The sequence below is a fragment of the Podarcis bocagei genome (genome assembly GCF_964188305.1).
Source record: "Podarcis bocagei genome assembly, chromosome: 1".
NCBI classification, from domain to species: Eukaryota; Metazoa; Chordata; class Lepidosauria; order Squamata; family Lacertidae; genus Podarcis; species Podarcis bocagei.
The window spans coordinates 82,892,043-82,915,883 of record NC_138125.1 but is presented as its reverse complement, the minus strand read 5'-3'; the positions used below and the strand labels follow the sequence as shown (position 1 = coordinate 82,915,883).

General features: G+C 46.0%; 3 protein-coding genes across 10 annotated transcripts in view; 2 read left to right on the top strand and 1 right to left on the bottom strand.

Moving 5' to 3' along the window:
• MYRF (myelin regulatory factor) overlaps window positions 1-14,744 on the top strand; it is a 97,753-nt gene extending 83,009 nt beyond the window's left edge. For 3 of the 5 annotated variants that reach the window (XM_081205894.1, XM_081205895.1, XM_081205898.1), the window contains 10 exons: window positions 790-870; window positions 2,120-2,208; window positions 2,658-2,831; window positions 3,162-3,458; window positions 3,956-4,043; window positions 5,079-5,153; window positions 6,748-6,853; window positions 7,833-7,907; window positions 8,168-12,639; window positions 12,997-14,744. In XM_081205894.1, coding sequence (XP_081062020.1) covers window positions 790-870; window positions 2,120-2,208; window positions 2,658-2,831; window positions 3,162-3,458; window positions 3,956-4,043; window positions 5,079-5,153; window positions 6,748-6,853; window positions 7,833-7,907; window positions 8,168-8,254 — 1,072 coding nt within the window. In that variant the 3' untranslated portion in view covers window positions 8,255-12,639; window positions 12,997-14,744. The remainder of the gene's footprint in view (window positions 1-789; window positions 871-2,119; window positions 2,209-2,657; window positions 2,832-3,161; window positions 3,459-3,955; window positions 4,044-5,078; window positions 5,154-6,747; window positions 6,854-7,832; window positions 7,908-8,167; window positions 12,640-12,996) is intronic. The other 2 variants (XM_081205897.1, XM_081205896.1) reach the window with 1 other exon arrangement.
• Window positions 14,745-16,480: 1,736 nt separating this feature from the next.
• On the bottom strand, window positions 16,481-19,713 carry TMEM258 (transmembrane protein 258). 2 transcript variants are annotated; one of them, XM_081206035.1, is made up of 4 exons: window positions 19,566-19,713; window positions 19,049-19,158; window positions 18,006-18,153; window positions 16,481-16,574 (listed from the first exon to the last, which is right to left on the bottom strand). In XM_081206035.1, exons 1-3 carry the CDS (start codon window positions 19,566-19,568, stop codon window positions 18,027-18,029), a joined length of 240 nt encoding a protein of 79 aa, XP_081062161.1. In that variant the 5' UTR covers window positions 19,569-19,713; the 3' UTR covers window positions 16,481-16,574; window positions 18,006-18,026. The 2 variants fall into 2 exon arrangements, with proteins under 2 accessions (XP_081062161.1, XP_081062160.1); XM_081206034.1 differs by having other exon boundaries at window positions 16,481-16,623; window positions 19,566-19,712.
• Window positions 19,714-19,825: 112 nt separating this feature from the next.
• Window positions 19,826-23,088, top strand: FEN1 (flap structure-specific endonuclease 1). Of its 3 annotated transcripts, none has more exons than XM_081206011.1 (2): window positions 19,826-19,966; window positions 21,506-23,088. In XM_081206011.1, the coding sequence occupies exon 2, from the start codon at window positions 21,564-21,566 to the stop codon at window positions 22,710-22,712; it is 1,149 nt and encodes a 382-aa protein (XP_081062137.1). In that variant the 5' UTR covers window positions 19,826-19,966; window positions 21,506-21,563; the 3' UTR covers window positions 22,713-23,088. The 3 variants fall into 3 exon arrangements, with proteins under 3 accessions (XP_081062137.1, XP_081062139.1, XP_081062138.1); XM_081206013.1 differs by lacking the exon at window positions 19,826-19,966 and adding an exon at window positions 20,019-20,219; XM_081206012.1 differs by lacking the exon at window positions 19,826-19,966 and adding an exon at window positions 20,020-20,297.
• The last annotated feature ends 753 nt before the right edge of the window (window positions 23,089-23,841 follow it).

Genomic DNA, 23,841 nt, shown 5'->3' with positions numbered 1-23,841 from the left:
TTTCCCCGCTTGCACTCCCCCATGCCCCTCAAGATCCACTTGGGAGGGTGGGGAGAACCCCCAATGAGTTTTCTGGCTGAGTGGACATTTGAACCCTGGTCTCCCAGGTCCTAGTCTGACACTCTATCCACTAAATGGCACTGGCTCTCCCATAACCACAACTTACTGGCATGAATTGAGGGATTCCCAGGAAGTCAGATTCTATGCCAGATCTGCATGGTGAATACACAGAAATACAGAAATATATAGAGATGCATGACTCCAAATATGTGTTGGCTAATTTACAGTAACTGAAGGTCAGAGTCTTGGGGTGGGATTCACCAGTGAGTCCCATCAGCACAAGCCTTATGTGAGGGTGTCTGCTTGCACAACAAGGTTGGCTGGACCCCCAAAACTGGCTCTGGGGGGATTGGGAGAACCCCCCAGAACAGTGCTAAAGGAGGAGAAGGGGATTGTTCTGTCCGACAAGCTGCAGTGATTGCGATGACTGGACATTCACCATAGCATGGCATTGAAATCGGCCCATAGGGAATAAGCATTCCAAGCTTCTTTGTCTGTGCATACTCAGAAGTTTTAGATGGTTCACACCACTGTAGGAATACTTATTCCTAAATAATTGATTGATCTTTCTCTTTCCCTTTTCTACTTGTTTTCCTTTCTTTCCATTTATTTCTCTCCCCACCTCTTTTCTCTGCCCACCCTTCCTCCTCATCCAAATCACCCCTCCTTGTGACTTTTGTTGTCTGTGCCTTTCATCCCTCCCCCCTTTGTTTTCCTGTTGCCTTGCAGTTCTTTTGCTGTGCCGACCACTTGCCTCCTGGCTCTCTTTCGGCACAGAGGTCCTGGCATCCCAGTTGCCCTGTGTCCACGGTATGGTCCTTCTTTTTCTGTATACTGTTGATGTAAATGCTGCATCCTTTCTGATGATGACTTGTGTTTCCATGCCACCCACTCTTCATCTTCTGTGTTTTTCTTTTTCTTTTTAAAGCTGCCTATATTTTAGTACTCCTCCTCCTAAACAGAGCAGGGAGACAGACAGACAGAGAGAGAGAATGTAAGAGCTCAGCTGGAGCAAGTGGAAGACCTATCTAGTCCAGCATTTGGTTCTCACAGGGGCTAACCAGATGCCTAACTAGTAGAAGTGCCACAGGCAGGACCTGAGTGCAACAGCACTCCCACACTTGTGGTACCCAGCAACTGTCTCTGACACTGAAGGTAGCACATAGCCACTGATATCCCCCACAAATGTGTCTAATCCCCCTTTAAAAGCATGCAAGTTGGTGGCTGTCACTACATCTTTTGGTAATGGATTTCAGAGTGTAGCTCTGGGCTGGGTGAAGAAGCCCTTTCTTCTACATCTACATCCTAACCATGTTTCATCAGAAGTAAGCCCACTTTTCAAATTTCATTGGAATTGAATGGCATTTCCCAACCCCACCCTCACCCTGGAAACAATTTTGTTGTTGCTGCTGTTGCCCAGAACTCTCACAGCATGAAGTCTACATAGCAGCCAGCACTGCAGCAGATAGCTAACCTGCTTCACCAGTGAGGGAAAAGAAAGGCCTGAGGCTTTCTTTCCTGTGCATCAGCATAGGGAATAAGTCCTCAGGTTGTGGATGGAAGAATTTCTGCGCTTGCAGAATGCAGTTTACAACTTCATATAGATACAGCTGTGGGGGGGGGGGTGACATCTATAGGCACATCAAGTGGAAATAGTGCTTCTTCAATTAATATGGACTTGAGAGAGATCAGGGCCCTGGTCAGAAGCCATTTGTCAGATTCTGAACTTCTCTTTCCGTCTCACCTTTGGCATTTGCCATCCCTGGAGTAGACTGTCGAGACGGGAGGGTTGTAATGGATACCTGGAAGCAATTTTAGGCTTTGCCTGATCTGTTCACCCATTGACACTTTGTCAGGGTGTCCTCCTTTTCCCATCCTGCTTTCTGTCTTGCTTTCCCCCTCCCTGTCCTCCTTTCTACAGTCTGTTTGCACCCTTCCGTTCCAAACCTTGATGTTCAGCTGCCTCATTAATCCATCTCTTTCTGTTAGCACACATACCATTTTTTCTATATATATGTAAAGACTTCAAGTGACATCTCCCCTCCCCCTTGCATTCTAGGTCCAGTCAGAACATTGATAAGAATCAGATTATGTTTTCTACTGCTGCCTCATCAAACACACCTGATGATGCTTCCCTTAAACAGCATGGTAGGTACCAGTTGTGGCTGTCTCTGTGAGAACGTCTCCCAGGCTAAGCCAGTCAGGTGTTCAGCTGGAAAGTCAGCTGTGGGGAACGTGGCTGGTCCTCTTGTGTGTTCACATGATGGGCAGGTTGATCTGCCATTTCACCCAAGAAGCAGCTGTCGCCCTACTGCAGTAAGCTGCATTTTCAAAGAAAATCAGCACTACACATCATGGGCAGCTTCTGCTCACTATTAATGGTGAGGGCCAATGTAATACATGCCCTCTGCTAATGGACAAACTCAGTCCATGTGCATGCAGAAGACCCATATTGAAATAAATAAGTCCCAAAGTGGTTGCATGAACTAGGCCTTACAATGCAGGAGGTTGTTGTGTCTTGCTCTGTCTCTTTGCCATTTTACTCTGACCTACATAGAACTGGTGCTGGTATTTTTTCATTATTATTATTCCTACAGCCACAACACATGTACCTGAATCGCTCTATGACTTGCCTGCCCATAGCATATTAGTCTGCTTCGACCCGCCTTGTTTCTCCATGTGCTGTTCTCCTTTTCTGAACACCATTCCAAACAACGTATCTTCTGATGCAGCTTCTGAGACTACCACCCCAGCCACCAACAACCGGACAGGTAAACCCTATTCTGTCTTGAACACACAGAGGGCTGTGAATTCAGCTTAGCAATAAGGCATTTCCGCTCGCCTGGCAGAATGCTGTCCCCTTTCCTCCCCCTGCGTGCTTCCACATGGAAAGTTTAACTAACTCCTATACCTTTATCTGATTTGCATTGGATTGTTTCCAGCAGTTTGCACTTCCTGAACATATAAGGTACAATGATAACTTAATGTTGGGAGGGTAGGTATAAGTTTGGTGTATGGAGAAAAAGTAGTGAGGATTCTTGCCCTCACATCCATTTCAATGTGCAAACCATAATTCTTTTCTCATTGCTCTACCTTCACAGATCAAAGCCTCATGTCACTGCTGCCAGTGACCAACATCAAAGCTAAATCGAGGGGAATCACTGGCAAGGTGACTTCCCATACAAAGTGGCCAAAGACCCCTGAGAGATCACGGGGCTTCAGCAGCCCCAATGCCAGCCCATCCTCCCCCTTCACCCACATCCAAGGAAAGTCCAAATACATCTCCAACCTCCCTCTAACACGCAACAGCTTCTCCCCTGGGCAGACACGGCAGCGGCGCAGCACCATCAGCCAATCGGACTCCGAGGAGCCCAGCACAGGAAGCACCAGCCAGGAGGGTAAGCATCCCCTCTTTTCCTTGTGACTGTTTGCTGTATATTTAGACCTTGACACAGGATCTGAGCACAGCAGCACACTTTGCACCTGCAGTTTCCAGCAACTGGGATACTGCCTCTGACCATGGAGGCAGAGCATAACTAGCGTGGCTAGTAGACATCAATAGCCCTGTCCTCCATGAATTTGTCTAATTCTCTTTTAAAGCCACGCAGGTTGGTGGCCATCTTTGCCTCCACTTCATGACCTTAGAAATCCCTTCCAGCATTGTTCCCTAGCCTGGTGCCTTCCATAGGTTCTTGGACTCCCAGTTCTCAGGAACCCCAGCAGCTGGTCAGGGATGGTGGGAGTTGTAGCCCAGCAACAACTGGAGGGCACCAGATGGACAAGACTGTATTATATAGCCTTAGGAGCTCTGATGGTTCTCCGAACACCCATGACTTGGCTTTGCCTGCCGTGTAGAATAACTTTCTTCCCTGTATGGATGATTTCCCCCTTGCAGGAAAAGCTCCTGTTCTCCAGGCCATATCACTTGTAGAGAGCAACGTGGTCATCACGCCTCAGGCCTGTGCTGCTGGAGATGAATGCAGGTGGGTGAAGTGCTGTCCTGCCATAACCTTTGTTAGGCCAAGTTCTCAGGAGACTGGGCTTCTCCTAGGGGGGAAATGCAAGCAGCTGATAAATGAACAAGTCAGGATTTCCCCATGCATTATCTTTATTGTCACACCAAGACCACTTGCGTAAACTGGTTTTGTGTTTAGTGATGGAATCATTATTGGATGTGGGTTCATGTAAAGGAACAGCGGGGAAGTTTGGACACAGGCAGAAGGCCACGTTGAGGTGGAATGCTGCTGACCGGAATCCTCAAGTTGCTGTGAGAGAGAGACTGTGGATTTACTGGGAAGATAGGATCTTGCTGGTAGTGCGCCTGCTTTTCATACAAATGGTCCCAGGTTCAAATCTCTGGTGTTTCTAATTAAAGGTGTCTCTGTTAGCAGGGCTAGGAAGAAACTCTGCCTAAAACCTTTAAAGCGGGCGTGGGGGAACTTTCTCAGCCGCAGGGCCACTTTCTCTTCTGAGCACACTTTTGCCAGAGGCAAAAGCAGGTGGAACAACTATTGTAAATGTTTCCTTTCTACAGTAAGCTGGTTTCTACACACACACACACACACCCTCACACCCCTCTGTCCTCCCTCCAGGCAACTAAAATTTTTTATCAGAGTTCAAGGACACAATCCAGGCAGGCGTGAACACTCACTGAGGGTACAGAGTTGCACTGGTGAGGGGCATGAACAGGGGAGAAAGGGATGTGGCACAGGGGTCAGATAGAATGGCTTGTGGCCTCCAGGTCAGAGGTGCTCCACCCCTGCTTTAGAGAGTCCCTGCCCTCTCAAGAGCAAGCAATACTGGACAATGCTGGATGGTACAATGGCCTTTCACAGCCTAAGGCTGTTCTACCAGCCGGGGTCCAGCATGATATAACTCCCCAGGGATTGCATTGGATTGTGAGCTGGAGGTGCAGCAGAGGAGTCGGCATGGCCTGGTTCCAATGGGGAGGGATACAGCTTCCACAACTAGAGGCTGCTGCTACATGTTATGCTGCCGTTTTCTGTCTCTGCATATAGGAGTGGGAACATCACATACCGCATCCCCATCAGCAAGTTTACTTCGGTGAACACAAATCTTACTCTGGAGATGAAGTGAGTAAGAATTCCTGGGAAGACAAGGGGCTCTGGGGAGGGGTCCAGCCTCAAGTGACATTGCAACGGTCAGCAGCCAGCTGAATATCAGGTGGGAGTTGTGAGCAAGAAGGACTCCATCATGGTCTCCGAACTGTAGGTGGAGAAAGCAGAAGAGCCCACAAGCAAGGAACTTCTGTCTGCTGTGTGTCTTTCTTCTCACGCCTTTCACGGCCCTGAAGACATAGGCAGGAGAAAGGAGAAGGGCTTTAGCTCAGTGGCAGAGGGATATGCTTTGCATACAGAAATTCCCAGGTTCAGTCCCTGGCATTCCCATGTGGGGCACACAGAGAGGGAGACCCCTGCCTGAAACCCTGGCAAACTGCTGCCAGTCAGTGTAGACAGTGCTGAGCTAGATAGGCCAGCTGTCTGATAGGGTATGGGGCAGCTTCCTGTGAGAGAACTCTGTTCTCCAGGTATCCTCCTCTCCCTCCCCACACTTGACTTAGCTTTGCAAGATGAGAGCAAATCCTCTTGAACGAAGGGGATCCTCTCTTATGCTGGCCTCTCCACTCCTTCCAGCCAGGACACAGCTCAAGAGGAGATCCAGGGGATTTGTCCCACTGCTGCTTGCTTGTGCACTCCTGACCCTCCTCCCCACCTCTTTCATGTAACCCAGGGGGGAAAGTACTGGGTCGACTTTCAGGAGTTTAATCTACCATCTCTATGCAAAGTAGCCTGCTGCCAAGTGCAGCTGCAGACTGTCATGATTTGGATTATCATGGAGGGAAGGTCTCCCATTCTCTCCTCCTGCCTGCAGCTCCCTGGAAAAAAACAACGATCCAGTTGAGGGGGGTGGGGCTCCTGCACATTATTCAGGAGCCCCTCCCCACTCTCCAGAGAGGCTTTTCAGGCATCACAGGTGGCCACAGAGAGGGGTGATTAAGGAGGCAATTGGAAATGTTCTTTCCATATATTTCTTTAAGTTAACTTAGACTGCAAGCCTCTGTAAACATATTGAAATAGAAGTAGTAAGAGAAGGAGCTACTTTGAGTAGGTTGGTGGGTGGATATGCAAAGTGGTGAAAGTAGCTCACAAAACTGGAATGCACAGATCAGAGAAGATGAAATTGTGGCATTCCTGTTACTGAGAAGTCCCCTCCAGACTGGTGAGTCCTTTTTTGTAAGTGCATTCTGCAAATGTCAGCAAGGCAATATTATTAGCCCTTTAGTGGCAGATTTATACTGAACCATCTGCACATTGTTCCGCCTTTTGGTTGTTTTGAGGTGCCTGCACTATAGGGTAACAACAGTGAGATTTTTAAAAAGAAAAGTAAAACTGGTACCTTCGTGGTATGAATTTTTAGGAGGAAATTACGGGGCATGTACCTATTGTAAATGAAGCAGTATGACCGCCACAAATTTTTTGCAGGCGCAAATGGTATTGAAGGTGCAATCATGTATAACCACTCCAATAGCACAATGAGCATGAATTATGATGAATGCTCAATTAAAAGGGGGGGGGTCTTTAAAGGTGTGACAATGTTGCGTATCAAAACTGCTTACCTTTTTGCCTCCACTAAACATCCTCCTCTGCCCTTTCCTCTCTCTCCCAGCGCCTCCTCTGCTGTGTCTGGCTATTTTTGTGGTTTCGCCTCCAGCAACCCATGTCAGCACAACACTGTGAACGCGGACAGCTTCTCTGATGCAGCAGGCACCCAGGTAGGACCACAAAGTATCATGGCTGGCAGGTGCTTGCCAGTTGCACCCCTAAGTTGCTGCTCGTAATAGAAAAGGAAACTGGTGTATTTAGTTTCTGCACACTGTTGGGTGAATGCCCTTTGGATCCTCTTTAAGGCTGCAATCCTCACTGAACTGTGAGTAAGGCTCACTGAACTTCTGTATGTATAGTATTGTGCTGTAAAGGAGAGAGGTAGAAAGAGGCACACCTGTCAAGGTTGTATGTGGAGGCTTTCCTGGGAGATAAAAATGTGTAAACATTCATAAGTAAACCATCTTCATAACTGGTCATCATTGGCTTGTTCAGCTTTTAGTGCTGGCTGGGCATACGGTCTACATTTTTAACCACATGTTTTTCAGAATAAGTGTTGTCTCTTCTTTCAGAGCAAATCTGGGGCAAGTGACATTTGACCTTAACTGCATGGTTCTGTCATGCCCTTGAGTGCAGGTCTTCACCTCCACCCAATTGCTGGCATGGGGAGCAAAGAACTGAAATAGCCCTCTCGCTGTGTAGAACCTAGTAGTAGTAGTGGTAGTAGTAGTAGTAGTAGTAGTAGTAGTAACAATAATATATTATTTATACCCCACCCATCTGGCTGGGTTTCCCAGATTACCACCATTCTTTGTGGGGAAAAGCCCACACAAGGGCCGAACTACACAGTTAAGGTCATATGTAGTTTGACCTTCACGGTTCAGTAAACTGCATTTTCCAGTTCAGTAAGATCTTAATTCTGTGTATCCCCATCCCATATTCTCTGCCCACCCAACCCGTGGCTACAAGAGAGGCACAGCCGCTGGCAGTGGTAAGTGCAGTACTGCATCTTGCTGCCTGTTTCTCTCACATCAATTTCCCACTACAAAGAGGGGGGCAGAGAGCAAGGTCCATTAGCTCTCCCTCTATCACAGGCCAGAGAAAGAGGTCCTTTTAACCCAGGTATGGTTTCTTCTACTTCTTCCGTAGGGAGTAACATACCATTGGCCTGTGGTGATGATGCCGTTCCAAGAGTTCACCTATCACTTCCGATTTGCTAAACCTGTGAGTATAAGTACCCGCAATATCCTCTCCCAACGTAACAGCCTTTAGATTCATCCTTTAGAGCGGGGGGGGGGGGGTATATCAAAAGATGACCGAGTCAGAAAATTTAGTCAAACTCCCCTTACCCAAATATCTGAGTGTTTGCACCCAGACACAGGGCCTTGGAGATGCCTCTCGTTGTTGTTGGCTAACCTTTGTTCTTCTGTGACAGTTTCCAGTTCCCTTGAACCTTCTTTTTCTTCCTCCCACTTTCATCACAGGGCCAAGCAAACTGCAGTACTGCTGTGGAGCAGATGGGCTCTCTCTTCACTGACTATTACTTCCAATTCTACTGGCTGTGTGAGTGAGTCTCGGGAGCACCACTGCCCTTGGACTGGAACTGAAATGGGCCCACAAGGCTCATTGGACTGGATGTTCCCTCCTATGAGCCCCCAAGTCCTATCCTGTTGCCTCTGTCATCAGCTGGTGTGGTTCTCCCCCACCCCACCCTGCGGTGGAATATCAACATTAGAGTGCCAAACAACTTTGGGGGAACGATGCCACTAGCAAGCAAAACATGGAAATACTGAGGCATCTTTTTCCCCCTTGACATGCCAGATGCTTGTCATTCAGTCCTCCAAAGGCCTTACTTGTTGTAGAGACATCGACATCCCTTCTTTTTCCTCATTTTTACACTGGATTTGAAAGTTCTACACTGGAGCCATGCCTGGGTTCAATGTCTTTGGGCACCTCAGAACTACAAAATACAGTTTAGCTGGGAAGAGATCTCAGCACCCAGAGAGCCAACGAAGCAGCTTTCTTGGACACTGGCGTTTCTCAACGATGACGCTGGGAGTCCTTCTCTAAAGCTGAAACACTGGAATTCTTTCTGTAAAAGGAATATTCTGCCTGGCTGTGTTTGCAAGTCATACACTGGAGTTTCTGACCTTCTGGCTGGCAGCTAGCCTCTTCTCTCTTTAACTTATGCTCTGCAGAAGTCCTGGTGACACTGGAACACACAAATGACCAATCGTTTCAAACAGCAGCAACCAATGGAAAAGCAATGGGATTTGCCTCTGGCTTCCCCCCTCCCTCCCTCTCTCGCCATAGAGTTACATTCCAGGGAGAGAAGACCTCAGTAACCTCACAAAAACAACTCTCAGGCAGGCTAGTTTTATTCCCAATGTGCCTTTTTTCAGGATTGGATAAATAAGCTTCTGAAGAAGCAAGCTCAAATCTACTTGAGGAAAGCAGTGTCTGAGCTTTGCCTCTGGACTGATATAATATGCATTGGCATCCTAGGGCTCCTCCCGAGGCCCATACATTGAGAGCAGCAAAAAATGCCTTTCAGCCCAGCAAGCACATGGCACGGCCCTTGCTCAGCAGGAGACCATCCCTGAAGTTGAAGAGGGAGGCCATCCGAAGAGATCTACCCTACACTAAACGTATATCCAGACTGAAAAGTGTTTTGATCCCCAAGGGGTCACTTGTCAGGCAACAAACAGAACATTTTTTTCACTCCAGACCTTAAGCCTCCTTGGCATTCTTAAGAATATTTTGGGTGTATTTTGGGTAACTTACTGTTACAAGGTGTTAACTTGCTAAACCACTGATCTTTCCCCCTCCCCCTCCACACAAGATCAGCTTGTTTGATTATTGATCCACTTGTCTCTCATAGGAAACCATAGTGGGCTGTCGCTGGGCACCAGCCTGCGTCCGCATTTTGAATCGGGGAAGCGCAAGGAGTTAAGACAAATGCACAAGCACAACCACCCAGCGTTTCAGGCCTTTAACTTCCATTCAGAGGAAGGAAGGACAGGCCAACTCAGTCAAGCTCTGTTTTTGTTTTTTGTAAAACGAGTTATTTAGATTTCTGTGCAAGAGTGTGAACAGCAACTTAGGGAAGATGAGAGGACAGGGATGGGAAAGATAAGAAGCAAAATGGTTAGCTGCTGGGACTGCTCATATATTCTGAATCAGGTTATCAATCTGCAAATCCACAGATATAAACATACTTGCCTTTGGTTTAATTCTAATGACCAAGCACTGATGGTTTTTAAATCACATTATTGTAAACTGAAAGGAACAACTGTGTTAAGGTAGGAATCCACTTTGTGATGGTGGCTGGGTTTATCTCTGTGTTGGTGAAATGTGTATTGGTGTCTGCATTCCTGGATGGATCTGCCATTTTATTAGTAGTAATGAAATTGCTCAGGTAGGCAGGCCCGCCCGCCCGCCCGCCCCCATCCCCAGTTATCACCAGTTTCACATTTGCTGCTCTCAGCTCACATTACAGATTTAATAGTCAACCCCTTTGCCCAGAGAACTCTGGTAACCATAGTTCTGCTTGGGGAGTTCTCACATAAAATTTTCAGCACCCCCAGTAAGCTATGATTCACAGGATTCTTTGAAGGGAGCTGGAACAGTAAAAGTGGCATAAAAGTAATAAAAATGTGTAGATAATGTCTGCAGTGTCTGTTGGCGGCCCAGTGACGGTTGCCACTTTTCCGTACAATGCTGCACATTCCATGAATGGGCATAAGGGGAAATGGCACCTGGCACTGAGGAACTACCATTCATTAGAAGCAGCCGAGAGGGGCACACAGGCATGGGCTGGGGAAGATATTGGAGACCTAGCAGAACAAGGGCACTGATAGCATCTGATAATGGCTGCGGGCTGTCTTCGCAAGGAACAAGGATATGAGAAATGTAGTTGCAATTGCTAGTGCTCACCACCAGGTGGCACCATTGCTGAACAGAGGGGAAACAAACAGGCACAATAAGAGACTTGGAGTTATGTCCCCCTTATTAACGTCTCATTTTGCCCCATCAGTCATGTAATCTGTTAGTGGCATTTAGTGCAGCCAAGGAGGGGTTTCCTCCCTAGTGAAAGAAGTGCAGAAATCTGTTTCGTAGCAATTCCATACTCTTACCTCTTCAGTAAATCCCATTGAATTTGTTGGGACTTGCTTCTGGGCAGAGGGGTGTAGGTTTGCACTGTTACTCAATGTTACTTGTGAAAATGTTCTTGCATTGAATGCCAGTAATGCAAAACTGGTTGAAATCTCCCTTGTGAAACAGCCTGTTACTGACAAGCAAGCACTCTTGCTTCTCCTTACAGCCCCTGCTTCTCTCTCCCCCTCCTATGTTCCTCCTAAACAGATCTGCAGTATATGGGAGCCCCATCTGAAGACCCTTAGAATTACCGTATTTTTTGCACCATAACACTCACTTTTTTCCTCCTAGAAAGTAAGGGGAAATGTCTGTGCGTGTTATGGAGGAAATGCCTACGGGTGGCATGCCTACGGATTTTCCTCCTCTAAAAACTACGTGCGTGTTATGGTCGGGTGCGTGTTATAGAGCGAAAAATACGGTACCACTGCTGTGGGTTCCCCCCACCCACCCTTTCCTCTGCCCCTGTCGCAACTCCAACACGTCTGGTAGAGCCAACACGGACTGGGTGGAAAGGGTGGGGGTGGAAAGGGCGATCTTAACCTAAACTTCATTGAATTGCTGTGGAGTCTTAGTCTGCCACACATCTACACACCACCCTCCCAGGATAGAGGCTATTGCCTTTTTCTTTTTAGGTAAGACACACACACAAAAACCTGAGCTATGGGGAGATCTCATTATTTTTCACAAACCTTTGGGGGATCATTGTAATGAGCCAGTGTCAGTGACCGGTATAAGATTTGTTAGAGGAAATGCTTGAGGAAGCTTTGCCCTGCCTACCTGCCACCTGATGGGATTCACTTTAACAAAAGCTACCCCTTGGCCTTCTCTCCCGTCAAGACACACTCCTTGCTGGCCTCGCTTCACAAGTGTTTCTGCCAGGTTGGACTGTGTCCTTGAGCTCTAATAATGCATCTATAATAATAATTTATTATTTATACCCCGCCCATCTGGCTGGGTTTCCCCAGCCACTCTGGGCGGCTCCCAACAGATTAAAAACAGAATAAAACATCAAACATTAAAAACTTCCCTAAACAGGGCTGCCTTCAGAGGTCTTCTAAAAGTCAGATAGTTGTTTATTTCCTTGAAATCTGGTGGGAGGGCATTCCACAGGGTGGGCACCACCACCAAGAAGGCCCTCTGCCTGGTTCCCTGTAATCTCGCAGTGAGGGAACCGCCAGAAAGCCCAAGGAGCTAGACCTCAGTATCTGGGCTGAACATTGTGGATGGAGACGCTCCTTCAGGTATCTTGCTTAGCTGGCTGGAAGATAGAGAGGTGTCTGAGTATATATGGAAATTAGCCTACTGTACAAAAGTGAGATCTGCATTGACAGTCATTGCTCTGCTCACTTTTGCATTTGGCCCTGCCTACCATTGGCACATGGCCCACAGAAGTTAATGCAGGCTGAAAAGCCATTCCCCACTCCTGCCTTAATCTCTCCCAAGATTAACTGACAAAGGCATGTGAGACAGGAGGCTTATATAGGACAACATGTGTTTACCATGTGAAAGTACTGTACCTGCAGGGTTATACAGATACTTCACAGAGACAATGGTGCTACCCAGCTAAATCCACCACAATCTTCTAGTGCTGTTCCTATTGGTCCATGCCTGCTGAGTTATTTGTCGGGGGTCTTTCTTACTTTGTCCACAAAGCATGTGCTTTGATCATCCATGGAGGTTCAGTACCAAAAGACTCTTCACCATGCAGGCATCCAGCAACGCCCCCAGCTAGAGCACAGTTGTTCTTGAGCACGATCAGTGTGTCAAAAAAATGTACTTGGCCGTGGACAATACAGTGGTGCCCCGCAAGACGATTGCCTCGCAAGACGAAAAACTCGCTAGACGAAAGGGTTTTGCTGTTTTTTGAGCTGCTTCGCAAGACGAATTTCCCTATGGGCTTGCTTCGCAAGACGAAAACGTCTTGGGTTTTTTGCAAGTTTGTTTCCTTTTTCTTAACACCGTTAATACAGTTGCGACTTGACTTCGAGGAGCAACTCATAGAACACGGTGTGGTAGCCTTTTTTGAGGTTTTTGGTGATTTTTGAAGCTTTTCCAAAACTTTTCCGACACCGTGCTTCGCAAGATGAAAAATTCGCTAGACGAAAAAACTCGTGGAACGAATTAATTTCGTCTTGCGAGGCACCACTGTATTCAGATAATTCTTCTCAACTTGGTATTAGAAAGTCAGGATCTTGCAGGGGCTGGCAACGCTCCAATTTTCTAGCAATAAGAGGCTGCTCTTCCTCTCCGTGTTCTGTGGCCCATGTGCCAATTGCCTGTTTTTTCCACGTAGGCTGAATTTTTGATTATTTTTTTTAACTCCAGCAGAATGGGAGCCAAAATGGAGCCTCTCCTCCCGTCACACTTCCCAGCAAAGGGAGAATCTGGTGCTCCACTGGAGGTGCTTGTGCCGGAGCTCCTCCCTGTATCGCCAACCCAAACGGTGTGGGGAGGAGCTGCAGAACAAACATGGCCTTTGGGGCTTCCTAGGACACTCCAGCAGTGGGAAGAAACCACCCTGCAAGAAGCAGCTCATAGAGGAGGAAGGATCTGTTGCTTAATGACTGAGAGGCATCTTAGGCCTGGTGGGTCACTGTTTTGGTGCTCTCCTCCTGAGCAGCAGCAGGAGGCTTAAGCAGACTCCTTTCTACAGACCAGCAATAAGAAGTCTTTAGACTAGTGGTTAAGAAACCGCTGGGTTAAAAACAATCTGGTGAGGACATTCACATTTTGACCAGACTATCCCCTTACCCACTCCTCAGTGCATTAAATGTATAAAACCATTCATCCATAGTTTGTTACCGATCAAGATCAGGGTGAGGGCAGCAGGGACACGGTGACATCAGAAGTAAATTAACCAATCACTTTCTTCTTCTCCTGGTCTTATCAGGTGGCATTGGAGAGAAGGGCTGTGTATGTGTCAAATTTATTTTCACTGGTACATTCACATCCATGCTGAGAATCCAATATGCATAATCCTTTGTAACAGTAGCACTTTTTACATTACAGTTTTAATGGTTTTGTTTAAAACTGCTACAACTACTTACTTTTATCGATATAGCACTTTTTTTTTTAAATCCCAAAGTGCTTCACAGTATTGGGGTGGGCAAGGGGACTACCAGCATTAAAGAGTAGGAGTTCTATAGCAAGGTGTTACCTGCCCATGTTTGAACTGGTATCATAGACATCACCTGGACTGGCCAGCTCAGCATCTTCATGCTACTCGCCTGTCTCGGGAAATGTTCTCCCTACCTGCACCAATTACATACTCTCCCCAAATAGAAGGATGATTAACAACTGGGTGTTTTCCTGCATCTGATGGAGAGAGCTCTTCCGGTGCTTCTGACCTAGGAGGAAATTCTTCTTCCTTAGAACCGGAACATGAAGCCATATCTCTCTAGCCATTTGGGGAGCCAAGAATAAAATCAAGGGTGGATATGGAGCCAACTTTTAAAGTCTGGCTGTTTCGAGGGGCTGGGAATGAGTTCTCCAAGGAAAATTCATAAGCCTTTTGTCTTTTTGTTGTTGTTTAAAGAAAAAGCTCAAAGCCTGTAAATAAAAATTTTGTGCCACCACTGTGAGCCTTAAGGAAGATAAAGCACTAATTTGTTTTGTTTTAAATGTTGCTATCACAGCTTTAATCACTGTATATTGCCCTCAATTTCAGAGTCATATCTGTAGTACGTACTATATTAATGAAGTTTTATTGTTATTTTGCTTTGGTGGAGGATATGTGTGGTTGCTTTTCCCCCTACCATCTGCTTTTCTGATCTGTATTTATATTTTGTTTTGGAGTGCTGGTGCCCAGAACTCCTCTACTTCTTGTTTTGCTTACCTAGACCTTTTATTCATAAGAAATGTACCTATAAAAATAAATATATAAGTATACTACTTTGTATCCAAGATTGGCTCATGGCTTCTTCCTCCATCTCACAGAACTGAATTATTACAAGTAATGTTATGGTAGGGGCTCTAAGCAAAGTTTTTTGTGGGTAAAAAGAGAATTTCTGAAGCAAGAAGTGCATTTGTACTACCAGAGTAAGCCCAGTTACATGCACACAAGTCAGCAGACATTTTAGAGAAGAAATATCTGTTTGAGAGTCATACATCACTATATAAAAAAATCTATGCCTTCAGTATTGGACTACCACTTCCTACAGAAACATTCAGTTAACACAGCTATTTTCAATTTGAACTCAATGCCATTTAGTTATAAGAGCAAAATGCAGTTTTCATTAAGGATTTAGTTAAAACATGGAATTGAGAGAAAGCAATTAACCAAAACTACACTCACTAATCCGTGGGCTACATGTCTTTTACTAGCCTTGTTTCTGATATACATTCTTAATTACTATAGCCTTGGGATTTTATTTTTATTTTTAAAGCCTGGTGCCAGCTCTTGTAGTTTAAAGGTAGCTCAGAGTCAGTGATGTCCTCAAGTCAGCTTGTTATTTTAGCCTTTGCAGTTTAATGCAATGCAGTAAAAGGAACTGACATCTCTAAAGATTATTCTTTAAACCACAATCTGAGAGGAAAAATCAATAAGTAGTAGGGAGAAGGAGATGATTTATCTATCTGTATTACACACACACACACACACACACATATATTCTCCACTTTGCACAATTGTATAGACATTACTCATGACACACACAGACACCTTTATTTAACGGGCTTTCCCCTTAAGCTGAAGAGCCCCAAATATTGTGGCCTGCCCTTTTCTGCATGTTGATCCAGAAGTGGAGTATCTCAGCTCTAGTGCCTACCACAGCTGTGATCCCATGTGCCTTTTTAAATCAGAAATACGTCCCACTGCATTCAGTGGGACTTACTCTGAAATGAGTTTATTTACCTACATGGGAATATGTCCCACTGAACTAAGTAGGATTTACAGTACTTCTGAGTCCATTGGTTCTCTCTCAGTAAAGAACAGAAAGAAGGGAAGAAAAATTAGTGTGGATGCTTTGTGTAGTAAAAGGTAAATGTAAAGAACCTCTGGACAGTTAAGTCCAGTCAAAGGTGTCTATGGGGTGCAGCACTTATCCCCAGGCCGAAGGAGCCGAAGTTTGTCCACAGACAGCTTTCCGGGTCATGTATGACTAAATCGCTTCTGGCGCAATGGAACACCATGGCAAGTGCCAGAGCGCATGGAAACACCGTTTACCCACCACAGTGGTACTTATTTATCTACTTGCACTGGTGTGCTTTTGAACTGTTAGGTCAGCAGAAGCTGGGACAGAGCAACAGGAGCTCAGCAAGCCCAAGAGGCTCAGTGGTTCAGACCACAGCACCACCTGCTCCCCTTTCTGTTTGGTATCCAGCATACTGTGTGTGTGTGCAAAAGAAAAAGTTCATTTGTGCTTAAAGGTGGGTTTGAAAGCCTGCTCACAGCAGTGGAAAGTCTGATATGTCAACATTTACAGTCTCATGAAATTCTGACTGTTGTCACAATTGCTTATTTCTTAAAAGTTGAGATAAAATATTCCTTCAGGCATATGATTACTATGTGTCCCCTATATCCATCCTATTCAAAGAGCAATTTCTGTTGCTTTGTACCTTCTCTCCTGTAGCAGGTGTAGGCCTATGGGTCTTCATATACAGCAGAAAAGTGCACCCAAAGAACAAAGAACAACACAAACTTCAGCTCATCACAGAGTCAGCTTTATTGGTCCAATGTTGCGACCCTGGGCTATAACCATATATCAAGATTATGCAGGCCCAAGCTGCAAAGAGCTGCATTACGTACAAAAATAAAAAAGAGCTTCAGTAAGGCTGCTGGAACCTGAAAGGAAAAACAAATGGATCAAACTATTTTCTGAAGTACCCAGGCTATTATAGTTTTCTATATTGCTGTCCGAAACGGAAACATACAAGCAGGGGAGCCAAACAAGTCCTTGACAATTAGAGGGGCTTCTATGCTCTACGTGCCTGGGAAGTTGTCCTCATAATTTGTGCCTTTCATTCTTGCTTTTTAAATTTAGATTGTTGTGACTAACGGTAAGGGGCAGACAAATGCAACTACCTGATACAAAACTGCTCACTATTGCACATGTTGCAGTTCGAAGAGCACTAAAAGAGAGAGGCTCAGCAACTGTATTTTACTGTGCAGATGCCGATAGGTTCACATCATTTTGTTACCTGCTACATCCTTTGTGAAGTAGTTGCAATATGCTACACAAGGCTTTGTCTATATTCACAAGCATGCCTGGTAAAAACTCAGCTTCAGAAAAGCCAGAACTCTACATGTTAAAATAGAATTATTAAATAAGCACCAGACAGCCTACTATATGGTGTGTGCACCCTATATCTATATCCTGCTCGGTGACCTGGGGAATACATTTTTCTATAATCTTTCCTCCCGCAGAGAACTTTCCATTTCTAAACTTTCGTTGTTTTGCAAAACAAATTAGTAACATGATTGTTGGACACAATACTAATCAAATTTGCAGTTTTAAACAGTTGCAAAGCAGCTGCTTCTGGGAAGTATGAATGCACACATAATAATAGAGATCCCTAACATGTTTTTGGATTACTGCAGTCCTTTAGCCAGCCAAAGACAGGCTGAGGGGCCTTAAGAAGCAGTGTGGGTCTTACTGCACTGCCGGCATGGCAGCATCTACCCACTGGATACTCCTGAGTAAAGCTCTGCCATAACAGATGTACAGCCAGTGATATTCTGGCAGTTATGGGAAAAATAAGTCATTGGAGGTGGTGGTAGTAGCGATAGATCTGCAGGATCCAAAGCTCCCTCACTCCCCTGACATGCCTGCAAAATTGGCTCCACACTATCTAGCTTTGGGGCTGGCATAGCTATTTTTCCAACAGGAGGGGGAACTCCGCACCACCACCTGCCCTGCCCATAGCAGCGGTTGTTCTACCAAAGAACCTGCCCCTGCCCAAAACATGTTTAGCCATGTTTAGTATCTCAACAATTTTCATTGCCTTCATTTCTCCTCCTTACAATATAAATGATTGTATGGAAGTATGGAAGTCTTAAAATAGTTGCACATTTTCCAACAAAGTGAATACCAAACTGAAACTCTGAATGTTATTTCAATATAACATTTAAACCAAATTAACAATTCAATCCTAATATTTTCTGGGAAATTCCCTCAAATTTGTTCCAAAAAAATCTCATTGTGGAATCAGGTATTAATTTCTTACCTGAGAAAGCTCCTGACTTAGTTAAACATAGATTCCAACCCATAGCAGTAAGAAGAGTACTCCAAAGCCCATAAAGAGTGAAGCAACCAGAGAGATGAGCAGTTCCTTGTAAATGTCCCGGGTGTACTTGGTCGAGGTCACTTCATATCTAAAATACTAGTTAAAGTAGTAAACCAGAGACTGAAGAGTGGAGAAAGCCCCAGCAATACACAATGAAAAACCAACACTTTTGCAAAAGGTCATGACATTTTTTTTAACAGGGTTGTCATCCTCTCAGCTGCCCCAGCATGCAAAAATTAAGCAAGAAAATATAACAGAAAAAAATTCTTGTTTAATTGCAGTGTGACAAACTGCATACAAGGAATAAAATTAATTAAATGAAATTTCAGGAAAAAGATAGCAACTATCCCACAGCATCAGGAACAGTATCAAAGAAAGATCTGATGCCATTAAACATCAGTCACCAAATTAGAAGACACTAAATGAGTTTCCCAGTCCAGACAGCAAAATAGGCTCTTTTTTGTGCAACATGGAAATGCCCTTAAGACAATCACCTGGTGCCAATTTTGCTTTCAGTCTGCTGCCAGACACAGGCATTTTTATTTGTCTGAACTTTTAAGAAGCAATAGTAACTTACTGCATAATATTTCTAAATCTTTTGCTTAATATTTATGCTGACTTTCTACTCCCCTTCATTTGCTTATATGAATCTTATTACCCTTATGGTACATCATCCTAATTGTTTTGCTAAACGAAGGCCTAAAAATAATTTAAAACAGTAATGCAGAACCAGCTGCACCCTAGATGCTGTTGGTCACCATAAGCCTCAACCAGCATGGCGAATGGTAATGGGTGGTGGGAGTTTTGTAGTCCAGCAACATATGCTGAGACAGCTTTCCCCACCCTTTTAAAAATAAGCAAAGGTACAAGCACCTCCCCCAAATCTCATTAAAGCTAACCCCACAACCCTGTGGGCAACTGAAACGTGTCTGGTGCAGGCCTCTGGACACTCAGCAGAGCCGCTCTAGGCTGGAAGAGGATACACAAAGAACCAGGCGGTGAAGAACATGCCGATGGCCAGCAGGACCACTGTGAGGTGTGGAAACACAGCCGGGTTCACCGGACTGGTGTATCTGCTCATTGTCTCCAGCTCCTGAAATTGAAAGAAAGAAGGAGAAAAGTGAAATAACATATTGTCACCAGTATTTATAGCACGCACACAGATAAAGAACCTGCGTTGGCCTCCATCTCCCACCAGCCTCTTCCAGCATGGCTAAAGAGCCGGGAATGATGGGAGATGCAGTCCATCGAAACACCTGGAGGGCAACCCCGATTTTAAGGAGATATCTCGGCGAGGGAACAGAGGAGGTGGTAACAGAAACACCATTTATTTCTCCCTCCCTCCCTCTCTGCTGCATTGAAACCGGGCCATTTGCGCCCGCCGACCGCCCCTCTTTGGCTCTCTCGGGATAACCGAGTAGACCCAGCACCGGGAAGGCGTGCAAAGGCTGGCAAAGGGGCGACAGGGGCGGCTCCGCTCCGGCCGGCCCGCTCCCTCACCATGGCTCTGTCCGGCGCTTCCCGTGGCTTCTCCTCACAGGTGGCGGAAGGACACGTCTCTTCTTCCGGCGCAGGCTCAGCCCTTTCCCCGCCGGAAGTCCGACTATCATCTTCTCCCCCCCTCCGGACGAAGAAGGAGGAGGGATAGAGGCCTCACTTATGCACGGCCTGCTGGGAATTGTGGTCCGTTCAGACCTCTGAAGCGGGCCACCAGGAAAAGCCGGTGAGCGCGTGGACTACGTTTCCCAGAAGCCAACAGGCGTCTCGCCCGCCCTGCCTTCTTTGATGCTCTGAGCGCGGGATTCAGAAGGCGCCAAAAGGGAGGCGCTGATTGGCTTAGCCGAGTCCTCAGCCGGGTCTTCGGTCGCGCGTGGCTGCGAGGGAGCAGGTGGCAGTGGAAGGTACCCCAAATACCAGCCCCTCGCCCGTTCTGCGTGGCTGGGAGGGGGGGAGGTGGCGGAGGAAAGGGCCGGCTGGGAGGGAGGGAGCCGTGTTCGCCCTCGCCCTGCCGCGGCCCCAAGCAGAAACCTGCCCCGCAGGGAGGGAGGCTTGCGTGGAAGGGCGAAGGCGGGAGGTTGATGCAGCAGCCCCATTACATTCAGTGCGGGACAGCTGGGCGGCCGGCGTAGGCCGGCTCTCAGGGTCCACTCGGAGGTCAGTCCCACAGAGTTCAGCGGGCCTGGCTCCCAGGTTAAATGCCTGCGAGACTGCAGTCTGAGACGGGCGAAACGAGTAAGAGTCATCTGGGTTGGCTGTCTCTTATTTTGCTTACTTCTGAACCACCAACTGGATTAAAAAAAGTGGTGGTGTTGTCATCCCTCTGTCTCGGGAGACAGTGGAAGAGTGTGCGCTGTCGGGGGTCAAGTCAAGCCCTTGGAGAGTTACAGCGCCTGCTTTGATCAATATGGGAGATACGTTACTGTATTTTAATGCAGTGGTACCTCAGGTTACATACGCTTCAGGTTACATACACTTCAGGTTAGAGACTTTGCTAACCCAGAAATAATACCTTGGATTAAGAACTTTGCTTCAGTATGAGAACAGAAATCGTGCTCCGGCGGTAGCAGGAGGCCCCATTAGCTAAAGTGGTGCTTCAAGTTAAGAACGGACCTCTGGAACGAATTAAGTACTTAACCCGAGGTACCACTGTATTGTGTTGAAAGCCGCCCAGAGTGGCTGGGGAAACCCAGCCAGGTGGGCGAGGTATAAATAAGAAATTATTATTATTATACATGTTTTGTTGCAGCTGGGGCATATGAAGGGGGCAGGGGTTGAACTGCCTGAATGCCCATTGGAAATAATAGGGACCATGAATGCCAGTTGAACCGTGATGTGACTCCATTCAGTTAAAGCAAGAGATGGATCCTGAGAGAGAATAAGATGTGTTGCAGCAATAGGCCACATTAACAGTGGGCAGGAAGAAATAATGGAGAATAGCAATGCCAGACTCTGAGCCTTTAATTCTAGTCCCAGATACAGTCAGTCATTCCAGTCCCAGGTTTCATTCCTCAGTTGATGTGATGTACCTCTGTGTCCCATTTGGTTTCCATGGGGTTCTATGGCAGAATAAGGGTGGCATATGAATGTAATTTACATTCCTTTGAGAGGAAGTGCAAGATATAAATTGGAAAAAAGAATAAATTCCTTACCTTATTTGTAATTTGCACATCTTTCTCTGGAGTCTGTACATAATTGATTAGTGAGCATAGTGTTTTTTTAACCTATTTATAGTGTATTGATAGTTTATTACAATTTTGTTGTATGTTGCCTTGAGGTTTCAGTGTAAAGCAATAAATAAGTTGTTGTTGTTCATCAAAATAATAACCACTACATGGTAATCTTAGATTGGTAGGGAAAATTATACCTTGATCCAACAGCTGAACCTTTTGCTTTTGTGTCATTTTAAATCATCAGTTCACGCCTTCTGTTTTGCTTTTTAGGTTTCTCCCGTGTTGTATCATCACAGAAGCAGACTGCAACTGAAGCTGAGTTACCAGGATGGGAATCCATGGTTTGGCCAAGCTGATTGCCGATATAGCTCCTGGTGCCATTCGAGAGAGTGACATAAAGAGTTACTTTGGCCGGAAGGTGGCCATTGATGCGTCTATGAGTATTTACCAGTTCCTGATTGCTGTAAGGCAGGGAGCTGACATGCTGCAGAATGAAGAAGGCGAGACCACAAGCCACCTGATGGGGATGTTCTACCGCACCATCCGCATGGTGGAAAATGGCATCAAGCCTGTCTATGTCTTTGATGGCAAGCCCCCACAGTTGAAATCGGGGGAACTAGCCAAACGCACTGAGCGCCGAGCTGAAGCGGAGAAGCAGTTGCAAGAGGCCAAAGAGGCAGGTGAGGAGGAAAATGTAGAAAAGTTCAGCAAGAGGTTAGTGAAGGTGACCAAGCAGCACAACGATGAGTGCAAGAAGCTGCTGACCTTGATGGGCATCCCTTACGTTGACGCACCTGGCGAGGCTGAAGCTAGCTGTGCTGCACTGGTGAAAGCGAGCAAGGTCTATGCAGCTGCTACTGAGGATATGGATTGCTTGACCTTTGGTAGCCCTGTGCTGATGCGGCATCTTACCGCCAGTGAGGCAAAGAAGCTGCCGATTCAGGAATTCCACCTGAGCCGCATCCTTCAGGATTTGAGCCTCACGCAGAAGGAGTTTGTGGACCTTTGCATACTGCTGGGCTGCGACTACTGCGAGAGCATCCGCGGCATTGGGCCGAAGCGGGCCGTGGAGCTGATCAAGCAGCACAAGAGTATAGAAAAGATTCTCCAGCAAATAGACGCCAAGAAGTATTCTGTGCCTGAGAACTGGCTGCACAAGGAGGCCCAGCTGCTCTTCCTGGAACCTGAAGTTGTCGACCCCGAAGCTGTGGATCTGAAGTGGAACGAACCAGATGAGGAAGAGCTGGTCAACTTCTTGTGCGGGGAGAAGCAGTTCAACGAAGAAAGAATACGCAACGGGGTCAAGAGGCTGAACAAGAGTCGCCAGGGCAGTACTCAGGGCCGATTAGATGACTTCTTTAAGGTTACCGGCTCCATCACCTCAGCCAAACGCAAAGAGCCAGAACCCAAGGGATCCGCCAGGAAGAAAGCAAGGGGCGGTGGTGCACTAACATCAAAGTTTAAAAGAGGGAAGTAAAATTATTTTCTAGAACTCTGTACCAGTTCCCTTCCACTGCAGATGCTTGGAGCGAAATATATTAAACTACAATTATAGAGCTTTGTGGTAATGTACTCTGTAGTGCTCAAAATGTGACAGTTATCATCAGGCCTTGAGCTCAGCTTAAACTGATGCATGGTGGGAAGGACAACACATCTGACACTGCTAATTGCTGGCCAGAGATCCAGCCAGTCTGAAGGCTTGCCCTGCTTTGGAAGGACCCAGAGGGTGCTGCTCTTGCTGCCTTGAGTCTGGTGAACTCCATACATAGTATAGGTCCATCTTTGCTGGGAGTACCATGTTGAGATGATTTTAGCTTTTGAATTGTATCTTCCAATAAATATTGATAACTAAATATTGATTACTACTTCTGTGTAAGCTTGTCAACATGAAATTGGTGAGACTGAAAGAGTGTTGCTAGAACTGTCTGCAGCACAACTCAAGAGTAGGTGGGCCAACAAGAGTTTGCTAAGGGAGCTGTTCTACAACCTGGTCTGTAGTTTAATACTTGTCATATAGGATCTGGCTGCTACTTGCCTCAAATGGCATCTGTCTGGTTTTGACCCTCTTCAGTTACATTCAACATTGCACTAAGGAAATTACTCCATGGGGCAAGCAGAAATGCTTGTGCTGACGGAACAAACTCCCTTCTCCCCTTACTGGGGGTTCTTCCAACTGTCTAGAGCAGATCTGGGGAGTTGGTGAGGGAACTGTTGCACTTGCCAGAATTGACTTCAGCGGCAGAAGCTGGATTTATTTTGATGTGCATTGTAGAAGACGTGTGTATGTGAGGGTTTTTTTACACCAGAAATTTCCCCTCCAATTTTATTTACCACATGCTCATAAATACATACAACCAAAAAATGAAACCGCTTCTTCTGTTTGGCCTTCAGATTAAGAAAACCAAATTGTAAAGTTCTGTTATCATTTTCCATATTTTAGGTTTATGTTGGTTTTAGTGCCAGGGTGAAAGCAATGTAGAAGCAATCCTGTCACTAGCACTTTTCTCTTTTAAGATTTGTAGTAACTATACAATAAAGCTCTCTTTTGAGTATTTAATCTTCCTTTATAACAGGCTGATATGAAAATAATATAATTGTGATACTTT

Coding starts and splice junctions, on each gene's coding strand:
- TMEM258 (XM_081206035.1), bottom strand. Junction 18,154..19,048: donor TTCACCGCCTGGTTCTTTGT/GTATCCTCTTCC, acceptor CTAGTATTTTAG/ATATGAAGTGACCTCGACCA.
- FEN1 (XM_081206011.1), top strand. CDS start 21,564: ATGGGAATCCATGGTTTGGCCAAGCTGATTGCCGATATAGCTCCTGGT.